Below are 17,298 nucleotides of genomic sequence, written 5' to 3' on the forward strand. Positions count from 1 at the left end.
GTTTAGTAGCTCTGGTGTATACAGTATATATCAGTGTATATTGCCTGTCTGGATGGATTGCAGCTCTCCGGCCTCTATTCATATGACATATCTCTGGGGGAAGCGTCCCTCTCAGGCTCTTGTATGCAGTGTGTATTACCTCTATGTGATCGCCCGGTGTTGGATATTTCTGTGTGTGTCTATATGAATACATCTCTGCTGTGCACATCTGATGCTGAATACTTAGCACATGAAAGGCCAGGTGTATTAAACAGGCCAAATTGTTAGATGGAGGAGAAAGAAGACTATTGATAGAAAGCGGAAGCTGCACTTTCATCTCATTCATAGAGAAGGTCTATATTTGTAGTGAGGATATTATTATGTATATCAATGTAAAGTAAACATGTATTTGTACCTTATACACATTTTCATCAGACTTTCCCTAGCAGAGAAAATTCACAGTTAAATAGCAGGTTGGAACTGCACACCATTAATATCATATAACCATATGGGTCCATTCACACTGTGCAGATTTTTTTTCATATTCTAGAGTAGTGATTAGATTCCAATAGAGAATAAACAGCTGGTAACTCACCATTCCATTGCTCCACGTTTATTCATATCGATTCAGGTTAAGACAGAGATATTGCAGCAGTGAGACAATATTATCCCCATAGATATCAAAGAGCCAGACAAATAGATCATAGATAGATCCGTAGATAGATGATACATATATATTAGATACACACACTATTACATGGGTACTCTGGACACTATTACACTATTACTCTGGACACTATTACACCTTGTTGTGTATTACTAATGCTAGCCATAAGCAATAGGTAAACGACGCCTCAATAAACGTACATGCTCAACTCAGGTCAGTTCAGCCGCCATTGATGTAAAGCTGCCGTACTCTTCAGATAGTGGTCAACATTCCATTTCTCCTATTCTATAAACCCAAAGTGCGGGCTTATGTGAATGGGAAGGAGGAAATAGGCGGCTGCGAGGGATCTCTGGCAGCAGCTTATTTCTTCTCAAAGGATTGGGCATATTGATATTCAATATGTCCAATCTCAATTTCTCCAACATCTGCTGTCAAAGGAGAATTGGAAGCCGTCCATGTTTCCTCACACGGGATCTGAGATCTTATGCACAATTTTTTAAATTACAGATGCATGCCTGGGCTGAGTTGAACATGCACGCTTCCCCCATTAGTATAAAATAACACAAGACATTCCATATAATTCAGTTTTACAAAACATTTATTTAAAGATTTTAACTGCATATATTATAATCACAAAGGTGCAAAATAAGCAAATTCAATGAACATAACTTAACTTTTCACAGAAAAGGACATTTGATCTCAGCACTATTACCAAGATTTGCTTTTGTGAGTGAACACAACATACGTGACGTTGTGTGGATGACACACTGGAGTTTGAAAATTCTGTCCTTCATAGAAGGTAATCTCCCATCCGTAGACACACATATAAGGGTAAGCCCATTGTTTATGGGAAAGTATGGGGACCATCTTGGGCTGAAAGCAGTGAACCAGATGCTGTGGCATTAAATGCACAGGGGAAATATATTGGGGAATAATCCTAATATTGTGCCAGGGGGCTATCTACAAGGGTTTCTTCACTTTTAGTGTTCTAAAGTCACACAGGTGGGTGTATTGAGCCTACTTCAGCCTTGTTATGCGAGTCCATGCTGGGAATTGTGGTTGGACAACTCTGGAAACTCATAGGTTACAGACAACTGGTACAAGGAAGGTTCTGCTTGGTCCATCAAAGAATCTTAAGGCTCTGTTTCCATATAAAACTATACGTGTAAAAATAATTCTATCCTAGGAATGTATAAAAAATAAAGTCTTAAATATATTAAATCTCTACTTTTCTGGTCCAAGTCCTGTTATTACTTGATCCTTATATTGGAGTCCATATATACAAGCTGGGTAATCACCAGGGTCTCCATAGGTCAGCAGGGCTGTAGTCCTGGGCACCTTGCTTGTCGATTCCTTGGTTGAAAGACCTCAGGGAATGGCATTCGCTTTCATTTGCAGATCTGCATTTCTGGGGGTCCATCCAGAAGCCGATCTGTGCTGCTAGTTGTCTGCCTTGGGTCACAAATTCTGCATCCTTCATAGACGGAGAGGAGGTTTGTTTGTATGGTGCCACCTCTAGAAATGAACAAAAATACCATACATTGGCATTATTGTACTGCCTAAAGTCAATTATGCTATCATATGCTGATTTATAGGCTATATACACTACTATCTGCAGCATAACATAGGCCAGTTGCAAAATGTATACCAGAGCCCCCCGACTGTCTTGTGCTGATATACCATATAGTAGACAGGGCCCATCAAGCACCCATTATAGTTACATCCCTGGCTATCACTCATATTTACAAGTCTAAAAGGTGTATACCATTATTATCCATTAGAGAAACTACAAGCCTCAGCAACTCTTTACAAAGACCCACTGAATATAATTGAAATAACCATGCAGACTACAATTAAAAGAAAAGAAAACATGAATCTTCTAGCAGGTATAATTTGTCTCTTCCAGGTAATGAATTTGGTGAACTCATGAGCAAACCAGGTTCTTGTGTGAGTATCAAATGACTGGAAGTATTGTATAGCTGGAGAGCTGAAGACAAGATCACTCACCTTTAGTTGCATGGTGGAGCTGTTGTCTCAGGAAGGTGACCGTCATCTCCAGGATATCAGCTTTCTCAGGTTTGGAGGGGAGCTCATGTCTCTGGAACTCCTTCTCCAGTAAGATGCGCAGCTGCTCAATGCTGCTGTTAATCCGGTCTCTCCTCATCTTCTCGATCACCGGTTTCCTCAGCTATAGAAAACAAAAATATATCTAATTCCATGCTCCAGTATCCAGGTCTATGAATGAGACCTAAAGCATAAAGTCATTTTCCTAGGTGTGTTTAAATCTACTGTGTACTCTATATTCATATGGTGGGTCCCCTCCAGATGCTGGAAGTTTCCAAATATTCATCTGTTTTGGGGCTTGCTTTGCTTGCCGCACTGGGAATTTGTCCTGACCTAATAGAGTAGGTTCTGATGGTAGGACTCACTTCTATCAACAAGACATGCCCTAAAGGACAGAGAGCTTAAATGCATTCACTACTACACTCTCATAAAGTTTCACAAACTAATTTCTGATATTTAGCAAATTATAAATACAAAAAATAAGTAAAACTGTTATATGCCAAAAATAAGTCAAAAGAATTACCAATACAAGCAAAGTCAAATATAATGTATTTCAAAAATATCAGTTACAAATCCCAAAAATAAGTTTTATATCTCAAAAATAAGTAAAAACAATTACCAATACAAAAAGTCTAATAGTATATATTTCAAAAAAATAAATCAAAGGATTACAAATCCCCAAAAGTTAAAAATTACAAATTCCATTAAAAATTTAAAGCCCATAAAAAAGTTCAAAGAAATATATATCCCAAAATAAAAATAGAGCTAAACAAAGTTTAATTACTCATACTACATAGTCCAACCTTTTACCTTGCGCATGTCTTTGCCCAAGTTACTCTCAGAGTCTTCCATCTTATTATTAGGAGCCATGTAAGGTCCAAAGTAAAGTCCTTGCTCTGGTGGGTCAGGCAGTGAATGTCTGGGTGGGAATGGCTGAAGCTTCCCTTTATACCCACCTACTCTGCATAACAGAGTGTGAAGTTTTCCCTCTTTAGAGGTTCCCACAGTCTGTAGCCAATGGGCGATCAGGCCCTGACAATAGAAGTGTGTTAGGAGGCACAGCATCTGGAGCTGGCCATAAAATTAGAGGAAGAGAAGTGTGGGAGAGTCTGGTAACACTAGGACTTGCTGCAATTGATCTCCTTGCTTCTTCCTCTGGCAGCTGTTAGCAAAACATTGAGTTTTTTTGAGCTCATTAAAAGTTCATATTATCCTCCTGGCACATGACAGGTCATAAAGATACTTGCATGTGTGATCACAATTCATGTAGCCAGACATTAAGTACCATTGTGCTACAAGTTATAAGGCACACGTCCCTCCTAGCCAGGAGACAATCCTTGTATCAGCACTTTATGTTCATTCTTGTCAATATATAACCAGTATAATCTTAATGTAAATAATTAAAACAATTATTATAGATTTTTTGCCATTTTACTTATAGTGCAATAATGAATAAAACAGTTGGTGCCAGATAAAAAGACATTTTAATAAATTGCACATGGTAGGTGGGAGGCACTGTTTTTAGATATTGCATTGTTGCTGAGGAACTTCGAGTTAATGCAACACTAACATATACTAAAGTAAATTTTAAAGGGAACCTGTCATCAACTTTATGCTGACCTCACTAAGGGCAGGATAAATTAGTGACAGAAATGCTGATGTCAGCGGTGTGTCCCTCATAAGCTAAAAGGAAGTGGTTGCCGAGAACCAGCATCTTAATCATTGCAGCCCAGACCTAGAAAAGAGTCAAATCTACCTGAGAAGAGTCCTGGTTATTCCTAATCTCCTGCTCTCCCCGTCCATCTGCTGATGATTGGCAGTTCTCTTCTAGAGAGAAGGGAGAAAACCAGGTAGAAGCCTGTCAGCCATCAGCAGGTGGGCAGGAGAGCAGGAATTCATGAGTAACCAGGACTCTTCTCAGGCGGCCGGGACTCTTTTCCAGGCCCAGTCTGCAATGATTGTGATGTTGGTTCTCGGCAACCACTTACTTTTAACTTATAAATGACAGACCGCTGAAATCATCTCACCTGTCTCTACTTTATTCTGCAGTTAGTATGGGCAGCACAAAGGTGATGACAGGTTCCCTTTAAGGGATACCAGTTGACTTACTGTGTACATTTTTGGATATAGTATAATAATATTTTGAATCATGTAAGAGTTAGTATAAAATACATTCTTAAAGCACAACTCTACCCGATGGGATCCCTAAGATTATAATTATTAACTGAATGCTTGTTCAACCAACAGTTTATCACCTCCGATCCTCAATACATTTATGCAGACTTCTCCAGTGAATAAAAGGATTTGACATGTTGGATATCAACCCTTATCTCTCCGACATGTGCTGATAATAGATAGATATGAGATAGGCAGAAAGATAGACAGATAGCTAAATATAGATGCCCGGCCAGTGCTGAGGAAATTGTCACATTCATCAAGAAACTAACATGTATGACCAAATGAATGCACGTTTTTGCCTCACTGTTTGCCAAACAGACGGCACATAAAGATTTTTTTGTGATGCCAATAAAAACATTTTCTTTTCAAAACATTTTCAGCTGGCTCGTATTTTTTTTAGATAATTTTATGAATTATTATTTCTTTTTTTAGCACAGATTTGTTTAGAACTCTTGCTGATTTGTCTTGTTTGAGGCCTCATGCACACGGCCGTTTTTTGGGTCCGCATCCGAGCCGCTGTTTTTGCGGCTCGGATGCGGATCCATTCACTTCAATAGGGCCGCAAAAGATGCGGACAGAACTCCGTGTGCTGTCCGCATCCGTTGCTCCGTTCCGTGGCCCTGCGAAAAAAATTGAACATGTCCTATTCTTGTCTGTTTTGCGGACAAGAATAGGCATTTCTACAATGGGCCGCCCGTTCCGTTCCGTAAATTGCGGAAGGCACACGGGCAGCTTCAGTTTTTTGCGGAACCGCAAAAAAAATGGAACGGTCATGTGCATGAGGCCTTAGGGAATGAATTTCCCGCAGAAAACTTACAAAAAGGCCTTTGATGTTTTGCTGGTCTTTGATGGGGAAGAGAGACCTAAACCTCACCCTGATCCTCCTCCCCCATCAACTATCAGTTCTTAACACAAGAGTGCCACATCTCACAAACCTTTGTAAAACATGCTCTTATCTATGGGTATCACTGGTAGGCAGGATTTTCCCAGATAGGCTTTTTTTTTTTACAGCATTTTTTATGTGAGTTCTCGGAATATAGTATTTCCATGATCTAGCTTTAAACTAGCCAAATATGTGATTTGCTGTGAGGAATTAGTATCTTTGAATATTTAAATTAAATTAATCGGTTTATTCATTTAAACCGTTTGGTGATATTGCAACTAAGTGTACCTGTACTTAAAAAAAACAAAAAAACATTTAATATGTCCTAAAAGTACAGGTACCCTTTAAATACGTAAAGCTGACACCTAATAACCAATTCGTTGGGGATACAAAGTAATGGATGACTCCAGGTATACTTACAGTATCATCTGTATCTGAACTGATTATAATGTACTGTAGAGTTGGAATTATTGTTGTCATTGGTAAAATAATATTATTTGGCAGCTGTGTAGTGCAGTGCATGGTGACTAAGGCTGGGTTCACACCTGAGCGTTTTACAGCGCATTCCTACGCGCTGTAAAACGCACAACAGGCAAGAACCAATGATTCCCTATGGGAATGGTTCTCACCTGGGCGTTTTACAGCGCGTACGATCGCGCTGTAAAACGCCCGACGCTCAAACAAGTGCTTGAGCTTTTTTTTGGGCGTTTGTCGCGCGTTCCCGCACATAGAAATTCGGGAACGCGCGACAATGTGTGAACGCCAGTCTCTGTATGCGCGATTGTAAACTCCCGTACAATCGCGCATACAGAACGCTCGTTTCAGAACGCTCAGGTCTGAACCCAGCGTTAGGGGTCTGAAGGTACATCTGCCATATAAGAAACACCAGTATAAATGACACGTGGTAAGTGAAGGACAGTTTTTACATTGGCGACCATGAACTTCACCTTAACTTTTTGGTCTCTACTCAGTGAAGGAAGCTATTTTATGGACTGGACCAACATTTACAAAAATGACACCTATCAATTCTCTATGAACCTGTGATCTTACATCTCAATATTGTAACTTACTAAATTTCATTGATATTATGGTGACCCCCTAAGTTCACTTTAAATGGGTCTTACACTACAAAAACTGGGGCAGAAACTTTTTAAAAAATGTCCCTGACCACATTCTGGACTCATGACACCATTTCTCTATAGTGCAGGACTCCTTTCAGTAAGGCCATTGGATGTTTTACAGTACGCAAATTGTGGATCCGCAAAGCACGGATACCGGCTGTGTCCCTAATAGAACAGTCCTATCCTTGTCCATAGTGCGGACAATAACAGGACATGTTCTTTGCAGAATGGCCATGCAGACACGGAATGCACATTCCATTTTTTTGCAGCCCCATTTAAGTGAATAGTTTTGCATACAGGCCGCAAAGAAAAAAAGGAACAGACACGGAAAAAAAAATACGTTTGTGTGCATGAGCCCTAACAATGTTCATTAAAATGTTTTCTGCTGTTGTAATACCACATAATTACCTATAGGGGTCAGTGAAGCGTTTTAATCTAGATCAAGCTATAGGATACAAGTAGATCAAACTGCCACTATTATACCAGACTATAGGAATGTTGTTCATTTGACAAAGTTACAATCTGTTGAATTACGTGACCACTACTTTATAAAATGACTCTCGTTTTATTTAAAGAAAAGGTCATATCTGATGACCTTTTCTAAATCTAGAAATAATTCTAGCTTCTGGTTTGGTAGGTTTCAGTGGCCATCAAATAGGAAGAAAGGCCAGTGTGATGGGTAATATACGAATATGTATGAAATAATTAAAATGTTATAAGTTGATTTACAACAACTACCGTATATAACTACTATATCAAAATGGGAACATTTCCAGTAGTTGAAACTTAGTAACAGACACAGCAATACTCTAAAAAAAAGTTATGTCTCTGCACGACTTAAGCGAAGACATACCATCCCCTATGAAACAGCTGGGGGTAGTATTCTTCTTGAATGTAAGGAAGTGTGCCTCTTCACACCTCTATGTCCTCCTTCACTTCCAAGTTCTGCTCATTGAGAATGTCGACCATTGCCATCACACTCATTGTTATGAGAAATTCCACAGGGAATCCAGGCACAAGTTCCCATGAGAAAAACCAACAACTGCCGAGTTCCTGAAAAAGAAAACCAAAAGAAGGAACAAACAATACAAGAGAAACAAATCAAGGGTTAATTTTTCACATCAGATATTGATATGACTGAAGCCCCTACAGATACATCCGATTCAGGACCGTAGCTGGGTTCATACAACACAAACCTGCACTCCGATAGGGTAGGTCCTGGGACAAATCCACAGAAGTATACCACTCGAGCAAGCCAAAGCACCAATTACATGGAAATGGCAAGGAAAATAATGACCCGGACATTACTGTGTTAAAGGGAGTCTGTCACCACATTTCAGCATATTAGACCGATCAAATAGGGTTATGTGATCCACCCAGAACTTAAAAACGGTACCTTTGTTGTAGAAAACAGACTTTTCTTTTTGGCGAAAATGAACTTATAAGATTATGTTATGAGCCCTCTCAAGTGCCCAGGGCGGTCTCTCAATCCTCGGAGCCCCAGGCAGCACCTCCTCAACGCCCGCTACGATTTGGACCGCACAGCCGCAGTGGAAAAGGACAGGGGAGGGGAGTAAACGGGCGGGCAGAGGCGCACGGAGGGCGGGGTTATGAGCCGTTTAGGAGGTGCTGCCTGGGGCTCCGAGGATTGAGAGACCGCCCTGGGCACTTGAGAGGGCTCATAACATAATCTTATAAGTTCATTTTCGCCAAAAAGAAAAGTCTGTTTTCTACAACAAAGGTACCGTTTTTAAGTTCTGGGTGGATCACATAACCCTATTTGATCGGTCTAATATGCTGAAATGTGGTGACAGACTCCCTTTAAATCTGAGAGTAATAAATAAAGGTTTAAATTATGCTCCATCTGCTCAGTTCAATGTGTATTCTGCAATGTTGGACATTAATCAGTTTATGTGCGTATTTTTTTTCCCCATGAATCTGATGGGAACAGGAAGTTGGTGTAAATGGGGGAAATGATGCCCATGATAATAGAACTAATTAATTTGCTGGTCTCAAATTTCAGGAGCAATTGTCATTGCTGTCGTTGAAATCTCTTTCTAATTCTGATTCTTGTTCTCCCTGCATCGACTATGAGGAAACTAAATCTATTCCAAACCCTTATTTTTATCCAGGTCCACAGTTATGGATGAGTTTTAGATGCTGATTGAGGAAGAATTACAAATATTGTATAAGCAAAAGAATCCAAAGTAAAATTGAAAAATGCATAAATAACAGCCTTAAAACAACTAGGTGACAATTCCAATATCACTATTAGATCCTCCAACAAGGTGGGGGGGGGGGGGGGGGGTCCATAGTGATACCGGACAGCGGGCTTTATGAAAAACAAATCATGGATATGCTACCAGATCCATCAGTCTATAGAAGGTTACATCCAGATCCAACTGATCCTACCAGATCCTAGTGCCACTTTGAGAACTGATACAAGAGGGGATAGCACTAGGCTTTTTTTCTTCAGAAAAATGGGAACAATATTTGAATAAACCCCACCGACCATTCCCATTTTCCATGCATTACCAAAAGCACACAAAAATATTTTCCCCTCACCTTTCTGGCCCATCATAGCCAGATCAGCTCCTTAATGGAACGATTATGCCTGTGGCTGGACTCCCAACTGCATCCCCTGGTTTTTAGAGCACCAGATTTTCTAAAGGACTCACACAAGATGTCCTGAGTAGTGTTGGGCGAGCATGCTCGACCAAACTGAATTTTGACTCGAGCATAGTGATGCTCGGCACATCGCAGTGTTCGGCCGAACACCGCATGTGCTCGAGTGCGATGATCGAGTCTCCTCCCCGCACGTTTGTTGGCTGCTATACACTGTAATGCTGTAGTCATGTTGTGATTGGCTGGCCAGAACGCGTCATCGGGTGCTATATAGCACCAGATGACAAGTGATTCGGCTCAGTCTTAGACCTCATGCACACAACAGTATTTTTTCACGGTCCGCAAAACGGGGTTCTGTTGTTCTGTGATCCGTGTCCGTTTTTTCTTCCGAACGATAACCATGGCAACCAGGACGCTACTGCAGTTCTTGGCTGCCATGGTTACTTAGCAATATTAGAAGCATTATACTTACCTGCTGCGCTGTCTGTGATCGGCCGGGCGCTCCTCCTACTGGTAAGTGACAGGTCTGTGCGGCGCATTGCTTAAAGCACAGATCTGTCACTTACCAGTAGGAGGAGCGCCCGGCCGGTCACAGACAGCGCAGCAGGTAAGTATAATGCTTCTGATATTGCTAAGGCCGCACTGGCAACCAATCAAATTTATATAGTAGAGGGAGGGAGGGGGGGGGGCCGCTCTGGCCACCCATGAAATTAATACAGTAGAGGGAGGGAGGGGAGCCGCACTGGCCACCAATGAAATTAATACAGTAGAGGGAGGGGGGGTCGCACTGGCCACCCATGAAATTAATACAGTAGAGGGAGGGAGGGGAGCCGTGGGGGGCCGCACTGGCCACCAATGAAATTAATACAGTAGAGGGGGGCCGCACTGGCCACCAATGAAATTTTTTTTTTTTTAACAAATCTTTATTTAAGATTATCATCATTGTGCAAACATAAAGATAAGGTGCATGTCATTTTTAAGAAACAATAACAAAAACATACAAATAAAAAATAAAGGTACATCCATAGTCCGATACATATCAGCTGTATATACGCATTTTGGCCAACACCAATTACTGGTTGTTCACCCTTCTCGACCCCCGCTACAAAGAGAACTTCTCATCTCTCATTCCTGTGGTGGATAGGACTAGCCACTAGCAGTTCCAACAGAGGCTTGGGAACACTCTCCAAGGCCTGGGACAGTTTTATGACACCCCGCCAGAACCCTCACCCTGTTGCGCTGCCTAGTGTCACAATGAGTACGTAGCAGACTGTGTCAGCATCCTCAGTGATCCCTCTGTGCCCTACAACTATTGGGTGCCCAAGCTGGACACGTGGCACAAACTGGCGCTCTACGCCTTGGAGGTGCTGGCCTGCCTTGCTGCCAGCATTTTGTCAGAGCGGGTATTTAGTGCTGCTGGAGGCAACTGATAAGCGCATCCGCCTGTCAACTGAAAATGCTGACAGTTTCACTCTTATAAAAATGAACAAGGCCTGGATTGCCCCTGACTTCTCTACTCCACCAGAGAAAAGCGGCTGAACATAAAGGCACTCTAAATGTGGCTTTTATGGTGTATTGAATACACCGTATTCCCATGCACCCCTTCCACCACAAACAAGGGTATATGGTTTAATCTTCCTTTTCTCGTCCTCCTCTTCCATCATATCAACATGCTTATTAGGCTGCCCTCGCTCCTAATGTTTTAGAGGGTCATCAGCAGGCTCTCGCCCCTAATGTTTTAGATGGTCAGATCAGCAGCGGGTGCTCACCCATAATGTTTTAGAGGGTCAGCTCAGCAGCAGTCCCTCACCCCTTATGTTTTAGATAGTCAGATCAGCAGCAGACCCTCACCCTTAATGTTTTAGAGGGTCAGCTCAGCAGCAGACCCTCACCCCTAATGTTTTAGAGGGTCAGATCAGCAGCAGGCCCTCACCCCTTTTGCTTTATTTTTTATTTTTTTTCCTTTGTGAACACTACTGGGGCACCAAGGAGGAGGCACTATACTGTATATATATGTTAAGAGGCACTACTGGGGAAGCTATATATAAAGGGGCACTACTGGGGGGGGGCACTATATGTAAAGAGGCACTACTGGAACCTAAATGGGGATGATTACTAAGTAGTGCCCTAAAAGGAGCTAATAATACTAAATATCTGTGTTTGTTCAGTTATACAGAAAGAAGCTGTGAAAAAAGGAAAGAGAACAACTCCAGTCAGAGGAGACATCATTCATAGTCTCTGAGTGGGGGCCTATACGAGTTATTTCATTACTGTTTTTTGAATGCCCCCCCCCCCCTTCCCCCGGGCGGTCTGCTACAAAATATTTTTGTGTGAAACCGATCCCTGACAAAAAAGGTTGGGGACCACTGCTGTAGAGCACCCGAGCATCCCAAAGTGTTCTACTTGAGCACCAGAGCACCCAAGCACTTTGGTGGTTGATTAACACTAGTCCTGAGAATTATGGACAATGTAATGTGGGAGGGGAGTTATACATGGGCAACTTGCGGAAGATATATCGATGACGTCCTCCTCATTTGGAGTATCCGAAACTTTGTTTCCTATTTGAATAGCAATGATATAAATCTCTGTTTTACGTTCAGCGCACATCCACAAGACATGGATTTTTTGGACATACATTTATATGGAGATATAGAGAATAACAAAATACTAACCAGCCTGTATAGAAAACCCATTACAAGTAATGGCCTTTTACATGCCCAAAGCTGTCATCCGAAACATGTTACACAAAATTTACCAAAAGGAGAGTTTATCAGAGCTAAAAGGTCATGTAGTGAAATAAGTAAATATAAGCAGGAATGCGATAAAATCAGAATGAAATTGAGGAGTGGAGGGTACACACCACTAACCACCGAGACAGCAAAATAAATAATAGAAAAACTAGACAACAATATCTGAATAATACACAAAAATATAAGAGGGAGCAGTTTAAAGGGACACAATACCGAGTACAAGATTATACAAATCATTAGAAAATATCTACCTTTTCTGAAGAGGGATAATGATCTCAGAAGGATTCTAAGTCATGGTTGTAGGTATGTGGCTAATTGTTAAAAAACCATAGGTAATATGATAGCACCAAGTATGTTCCCAAAAATAATAAAACAGACAAGAATATGTGGCTCTGTACTAAAGGATCATATGCATTCAGGAGTTTCAATGTTTTTGATTTTACATATTTCAGAGATTTCTGGTTCCTATGGGTTTTGTTCATTGATTTGTTATCCTGACTAAACTGTTTGCAGCTATAGCAACTTCTCTTCATTCATGATGTGCTTCTCTTCATTCATGATGTGATTTTATTCACCTGAGCTTACTGACTCCACCCTTCGTGGGAGGTGAGCCTATGGGCAAACATGGTATAAAGGTGTATTCAGACATGAGTATGTATGCCATGAGGAAGAATGTTTTGTTACATTCGAAACGCATAGCATTTTATGTCTTTTTTGTATTATTTGATGGTTTTAAAGCGCTATAAACAAAGTGCTGAGGTCATTGTACAAGGAAAGAATAGATAAGCTTTATTGTGAATGGTGGATCCTGTCTTATCACAGAGGTGATATCATTACAGGTGGGATTAGAGTGACAGATGAGCAGATAACTTCTGTAAAGTGATCTGTACAGACCAAGAAATGGCGCCTATTATTAGGCCTAGTGGCCAGTGCGAAAACTGCAGGATTTTATGGTTTTTGTTTAAGTTTAGATATTGACATGGAAAATGAAAAACATCAAGTTCTTTAAAAATATGTTAAACATAAAAACTCGATTTTTACCAAAAGGCTATTTTTTGATGACACATCCCCTTTAATGGTAAACTGGTAAATCAATGTCAAAATATAAGGAGCTGAGACTGGGTCAAAGCCATCTTAGGCACATAAAATAGGGTAGATATTAATGGAATGATTTTCCTGACCTTACAGCTAGCTTCTTTCAGGTGGGGGTAAAAACAGGGTTTCCCTGGGATGGAATAAATCAGGAGTAGGCATAAGCCACTGGCATCTACAGTGATTATATAGTGCTTTAGGGCAGCTGCCTGACATCAGCTCAGAGAACATTATGGAGCTTGGTGTGAAAGTGTGTCTGGCACACGCATGTGAGAAATACCATACATGTGCAAAGAGGAAGCCTCCCTTCAAAGCTGACACTCACATTACAGTTGTAGGCAGTTATATTTCACTACCAGTGGAACAATATCCCTTCCGGCCCACTGTGCAATAAGTTCTTAGTTCCTGGTATATTGTAGTGATACATACAACGGACGTTCTTAACTCTCCTTCCAGGCATGTGTGGTAATTCATACAGAATATGTCTACACAATTTGTATCCTTATGGTTACCCAAACTATAAGGCTACTTGCATACATTGCGTATGAGTTGCGTTTTTTTGTGCAGAAAAGACGCAACGTAATACACTACCAGCAAAGTGTATCAGATTTGATCATTCTCATGTACACTGCTTTTTCAGAAATTGACCCGCTGTGCGTATTTTGAAATCTGCAGCATGTTAGGCTACTTTTACACCTGCGTTAGGTGCGGATCCGTCTGGTATCTGCACAGACGGATCAGCACCTAAAATGCAAACGCTGGTATCTGTTCAGAACGGATCCGTTTGCATTATTCTTTTTTTTAAAAAGTCTACGTCAAAACGGATCCGTCCTGACTTACATTGAAAGTCAATGGGGGACGGATCCGTTTTCAATTGCACCATATTGTGTCAGTGAAAACGGATCCGTCCCCATTGACTTACATTGTAAGTTGGCTCCGCATCGCTAGGCGGACACCAAAGCGCTTCCGCATCCAGAGCGGAATGGAGGCGGAACGGAGCCAAACTGATGCATTCTCAGCGGATCCTTATCCATTCAGAATGCATTGGGGATGAACTGATCCGTTTTGAACCGTTTGTGAGATCCCTGAAACGGATCTCACAAACGGAATTTAAAACGCCAGTGTAAAAGTAGCCTTAGTTGTTTGTGCGTTTTTTTGTGTGCGGATTTCACCCCTTGCAATGCAAATAGTGAGATCTGTAGCGAATACACATTGGAAAAAATGCAAGTAAAAGATGTGGATTTGGTGCAGGAACACAGAGGAATCCACACAAAGATCGGAGCTGTTTGTAAAGCCGCACCCATGTGAAGAAGGTACCTTCAACTAGTGTTTTCTATCCAGGATGATACTAGTAAAAGCAGGAGCTCTCACATTGACAGGGAAGATGACAAACCGATCTCTGAGAGCTGAGATTGGACAACCAGTGCTGAAACATTGGGTAGTGGTAAACATGGGGCTTCCATGGGTCCAAAAAAATCAGTGGTTCACGCATAATAAAAGGTTGGGAATCACAACCATAAGCCATTGGAGTTTACTTTGTGTATTTAATGCTTTAGCACAGCTGCCTGACGTCAGACCAGGGCTGGGTGTGAAAGTGTGCCTGGCACAAGTCTGTGAAAAGTACCATACATGTGATAAAAGTCAACCTCTCTTACACCCCACTCCATGACACATATGGGCAGTTATATTTCCCTACAAGGAGAACATTGTTCCTCTCTGCTCCTTGTATTATAAATGAGCTTTAGTTCCTGATACATTGTAGTGACAGATAGAGTGGAAGCTCTGGACTTCCTCCTCTCCCAGGCAGGTGTGACAATTCACACCTACCTGCCAGGCACACTTCCAGTCTCATGGACAAGTGCCTGCAGAGCAATTAGGCCTAATGTCCTCTGTTGTCAAAGCCAGTCTGTGATCAAAAGGAACCAAGGTGTGAAAGTGTGCTTCTCCGATGGGGTCTCCTAACACTCAGCTCATCAAAGGACAAGGAGGGGGAATTGAAATGCCTAGACCTAAAATGGGACAAGTGCATAGGAATTTACAAACATCACAGTGTGCTATTGCTCATGATTTATAGAGTACGACTCTACAGAGGCCATGAGGGAAAGGGAGCCCTTCTTTTCTCTGGTAGTGGCAGCATGGCAGTTATCTAGCCTCAGTTTTGTAGGCCATGGTTCCCAGATCAAGAGACTTTAGCCTGTTTGACTACATTAGAAGACTGCCTCCAACACCTAGTAAGAAATACTGGCTATAAATAAATACTGCAACTAGCTATGGGCACTAATACTGTTAATCTATCTGCCTGGGGCAGTGGTGTCCAATGTGTGGCCCTTCAGTTGTTGCCAAAGCAATGGGAAGTCAGAGCATGCTGACTGGTGTAGTTGTGCAATAGCTGAAGGGCCACAAGTTAGATACCACTAGTCTAAGGAAAGGCTACTTTGACCTATAGATATCTTGTGCATCTGTACACAGGCATGACTTGAAGCTCCTGGGTCCCAATGCAAAATATGCAACAGGGACCCCACCTACCATTTCACCTTATGTGCAGAGATTACTTTTGGCCCCTTAGGTATCAGGGCCCAATGTGAATACTACCACTTCACCCTCTAAAGCTACACCCCTGCATCTTTTGAAGAACTCATCTAATATGCTTACATTGATAATCAAGACAATGCAAAAAATATTATCAGCACCAATTTTCCTTAAAAAACAAACAAAAAAAAGGTGGGAAATATTCGTGACATCAGATCATGGGCACTTTTATGCGGTCAAAAACAGATTACATTCTGGAGGGCTCCTGTCTGTAGTGTGGGAGAATTCCAGAGATCTTCAAGTTTCATCTATACTAGATTCTTAAAGGGAATCTGTTACACGGAAATTCACTGTTAAACCTGGGCTAGCTCAGCTGAATTTAATCATACCCTTCACCTAGAGATTCATTGTTTCATGCTGGTGAAAAAGTACTTTTATTCCATATGCAAACAAGTACCAAGGGCGGTCCAAGCCACTCTCCTCTCTTATTTGACAGGGCCGGGTTCCTCCATAGACATTTCACCTGGGCTGTCCATCAAGAAATATCAGGGTCATTGGGAGCGGATGCAGAAAGAGCAAGGCTGCACAGAGTGGCTTGAGCACACCCTCTGCGCTCTTAAAAGTATTTTTTCTCCAGAATAAGAAAAGTAAGTAAAAAGTATCTTTAGATTCAGCTGAGCTAGCCCTACAAGCAGGGCTGCCATCAGGAATGTCAGGGCCCCATACAGGCAAATTTTGTGGGGCCCTCTGTGGTCCCGCCTAGGGTCCACCGTTCAACCCACTCTAACCCCCAATTTCAGAGGTGAAGTATAGGCTTCAGCATGGTCACTGTGGTCTGTGGATACACTGACCCATATGCAGACACTCACCAGCGATAGTAGTAGCAGTAGTGATGGCCTTTCGGTTTGCACGGCGGTCGGTTCAGCGGGATACTTTGCGCGTTCGCGAACATGCAAACATATGGCGATGTCCGCACGCGCCATATTCTTTTGCATTGCGCCTAACTTTGACCCATGACACATCCATCAGGTGGGACAGGACAGCCAATTGAGACGTTTCAGCACATGAACACACCCCCAACCCTATAACATAACCCGATCTGGCAGCCATTTTACATTATGTATTTTACCAGTGTAGGGAGAGGTTGCATTTTGGAGCAGGGACAGGCTGTTATGAACTTAGGGACACCAAACGCTAGCTAATAGGGCCACAAAACGTGTCAGCTGCTGACAATAGTGTTGCCATCTGCAGCTTGTGCTGTCAATGCATAAGTCGCAGTAATCCCAACACTCACCTAGGCACGACTGCCTTAAGAAGGCACCTGGCCTCCCATTACCGAGCCCAGTGGGAGAAACGCCTTCAGAACCCACAAAGCCCCACTCCTGGTGCTCCACGTTCTGCCTCTTTTCC

At 41.9% G+C, this 17,298-nt stretch overlaps 1 protein-coding gene across 1 annotated transcript; it reads right to left on the minus strand.

Annotated features, from left to right (window-relative positions):
* Positions 1-1,940: 1,940 nt before the first annotated feature.
* Positions 1,941-3,580, minus strand: LOC122926226 (transcription factor HES-5-like). The gene is made up of 3 exons (XM_044277598.1): positions 3,521-3,580; positions 2,654-2,834; positions 1,941-2,161 (listed from the first exon to the last, which is right to left on the minus strand). Exons 1-3 carry the CDS (start codon positions 3,578-3,580, stop codon positions 1,941-1,943), a joined length of 462 nt encoding a protein of 153 aa, XP_044133533.1.
* Positions 3,581-17,298: the final 13,718 nt, after the last annotated feature.

This window comes from Bufo gargarizans, chromosome 2 (assembly GCF_014858855.1).
Source record: "Bufo gargarizans isolate SCDJY-AF-19 chromosome 2, ASM1485885v1, whole genome shotgun sequence".
Taxonomy (NCBI): Eukaryota; Metazoa; Chordata; class Amphibia; order Anura; family Bufonidae; genus Bufo; species Bufo gargarizans.

Excerpts from the sequence above, each read along its gene's own strand:
- LOC122926226 (XM_044277598.1), bottom strand. The coding sequence starts at position 3,580 with ATGGCTCCTAATAATAAGATGGAAGACTCTGAGAGTAACTTGGGCAAA. Across the intron at positions 2,835-3,520 it reads TGGGCAAAGACATGCGCAAG|CTGAGGAAACCGGTGATCGA; the intron begins GTAAAAGGTTGG and ends TGTTTTCTATAG. Across the intron at positions 2,162-2,653 it reads GCTCCACCATGCAACTAAAG|AGGTGGCACCATACAAACAA; the intron begins GTGAGTGATCTT and ends GTTCATTTCTAG.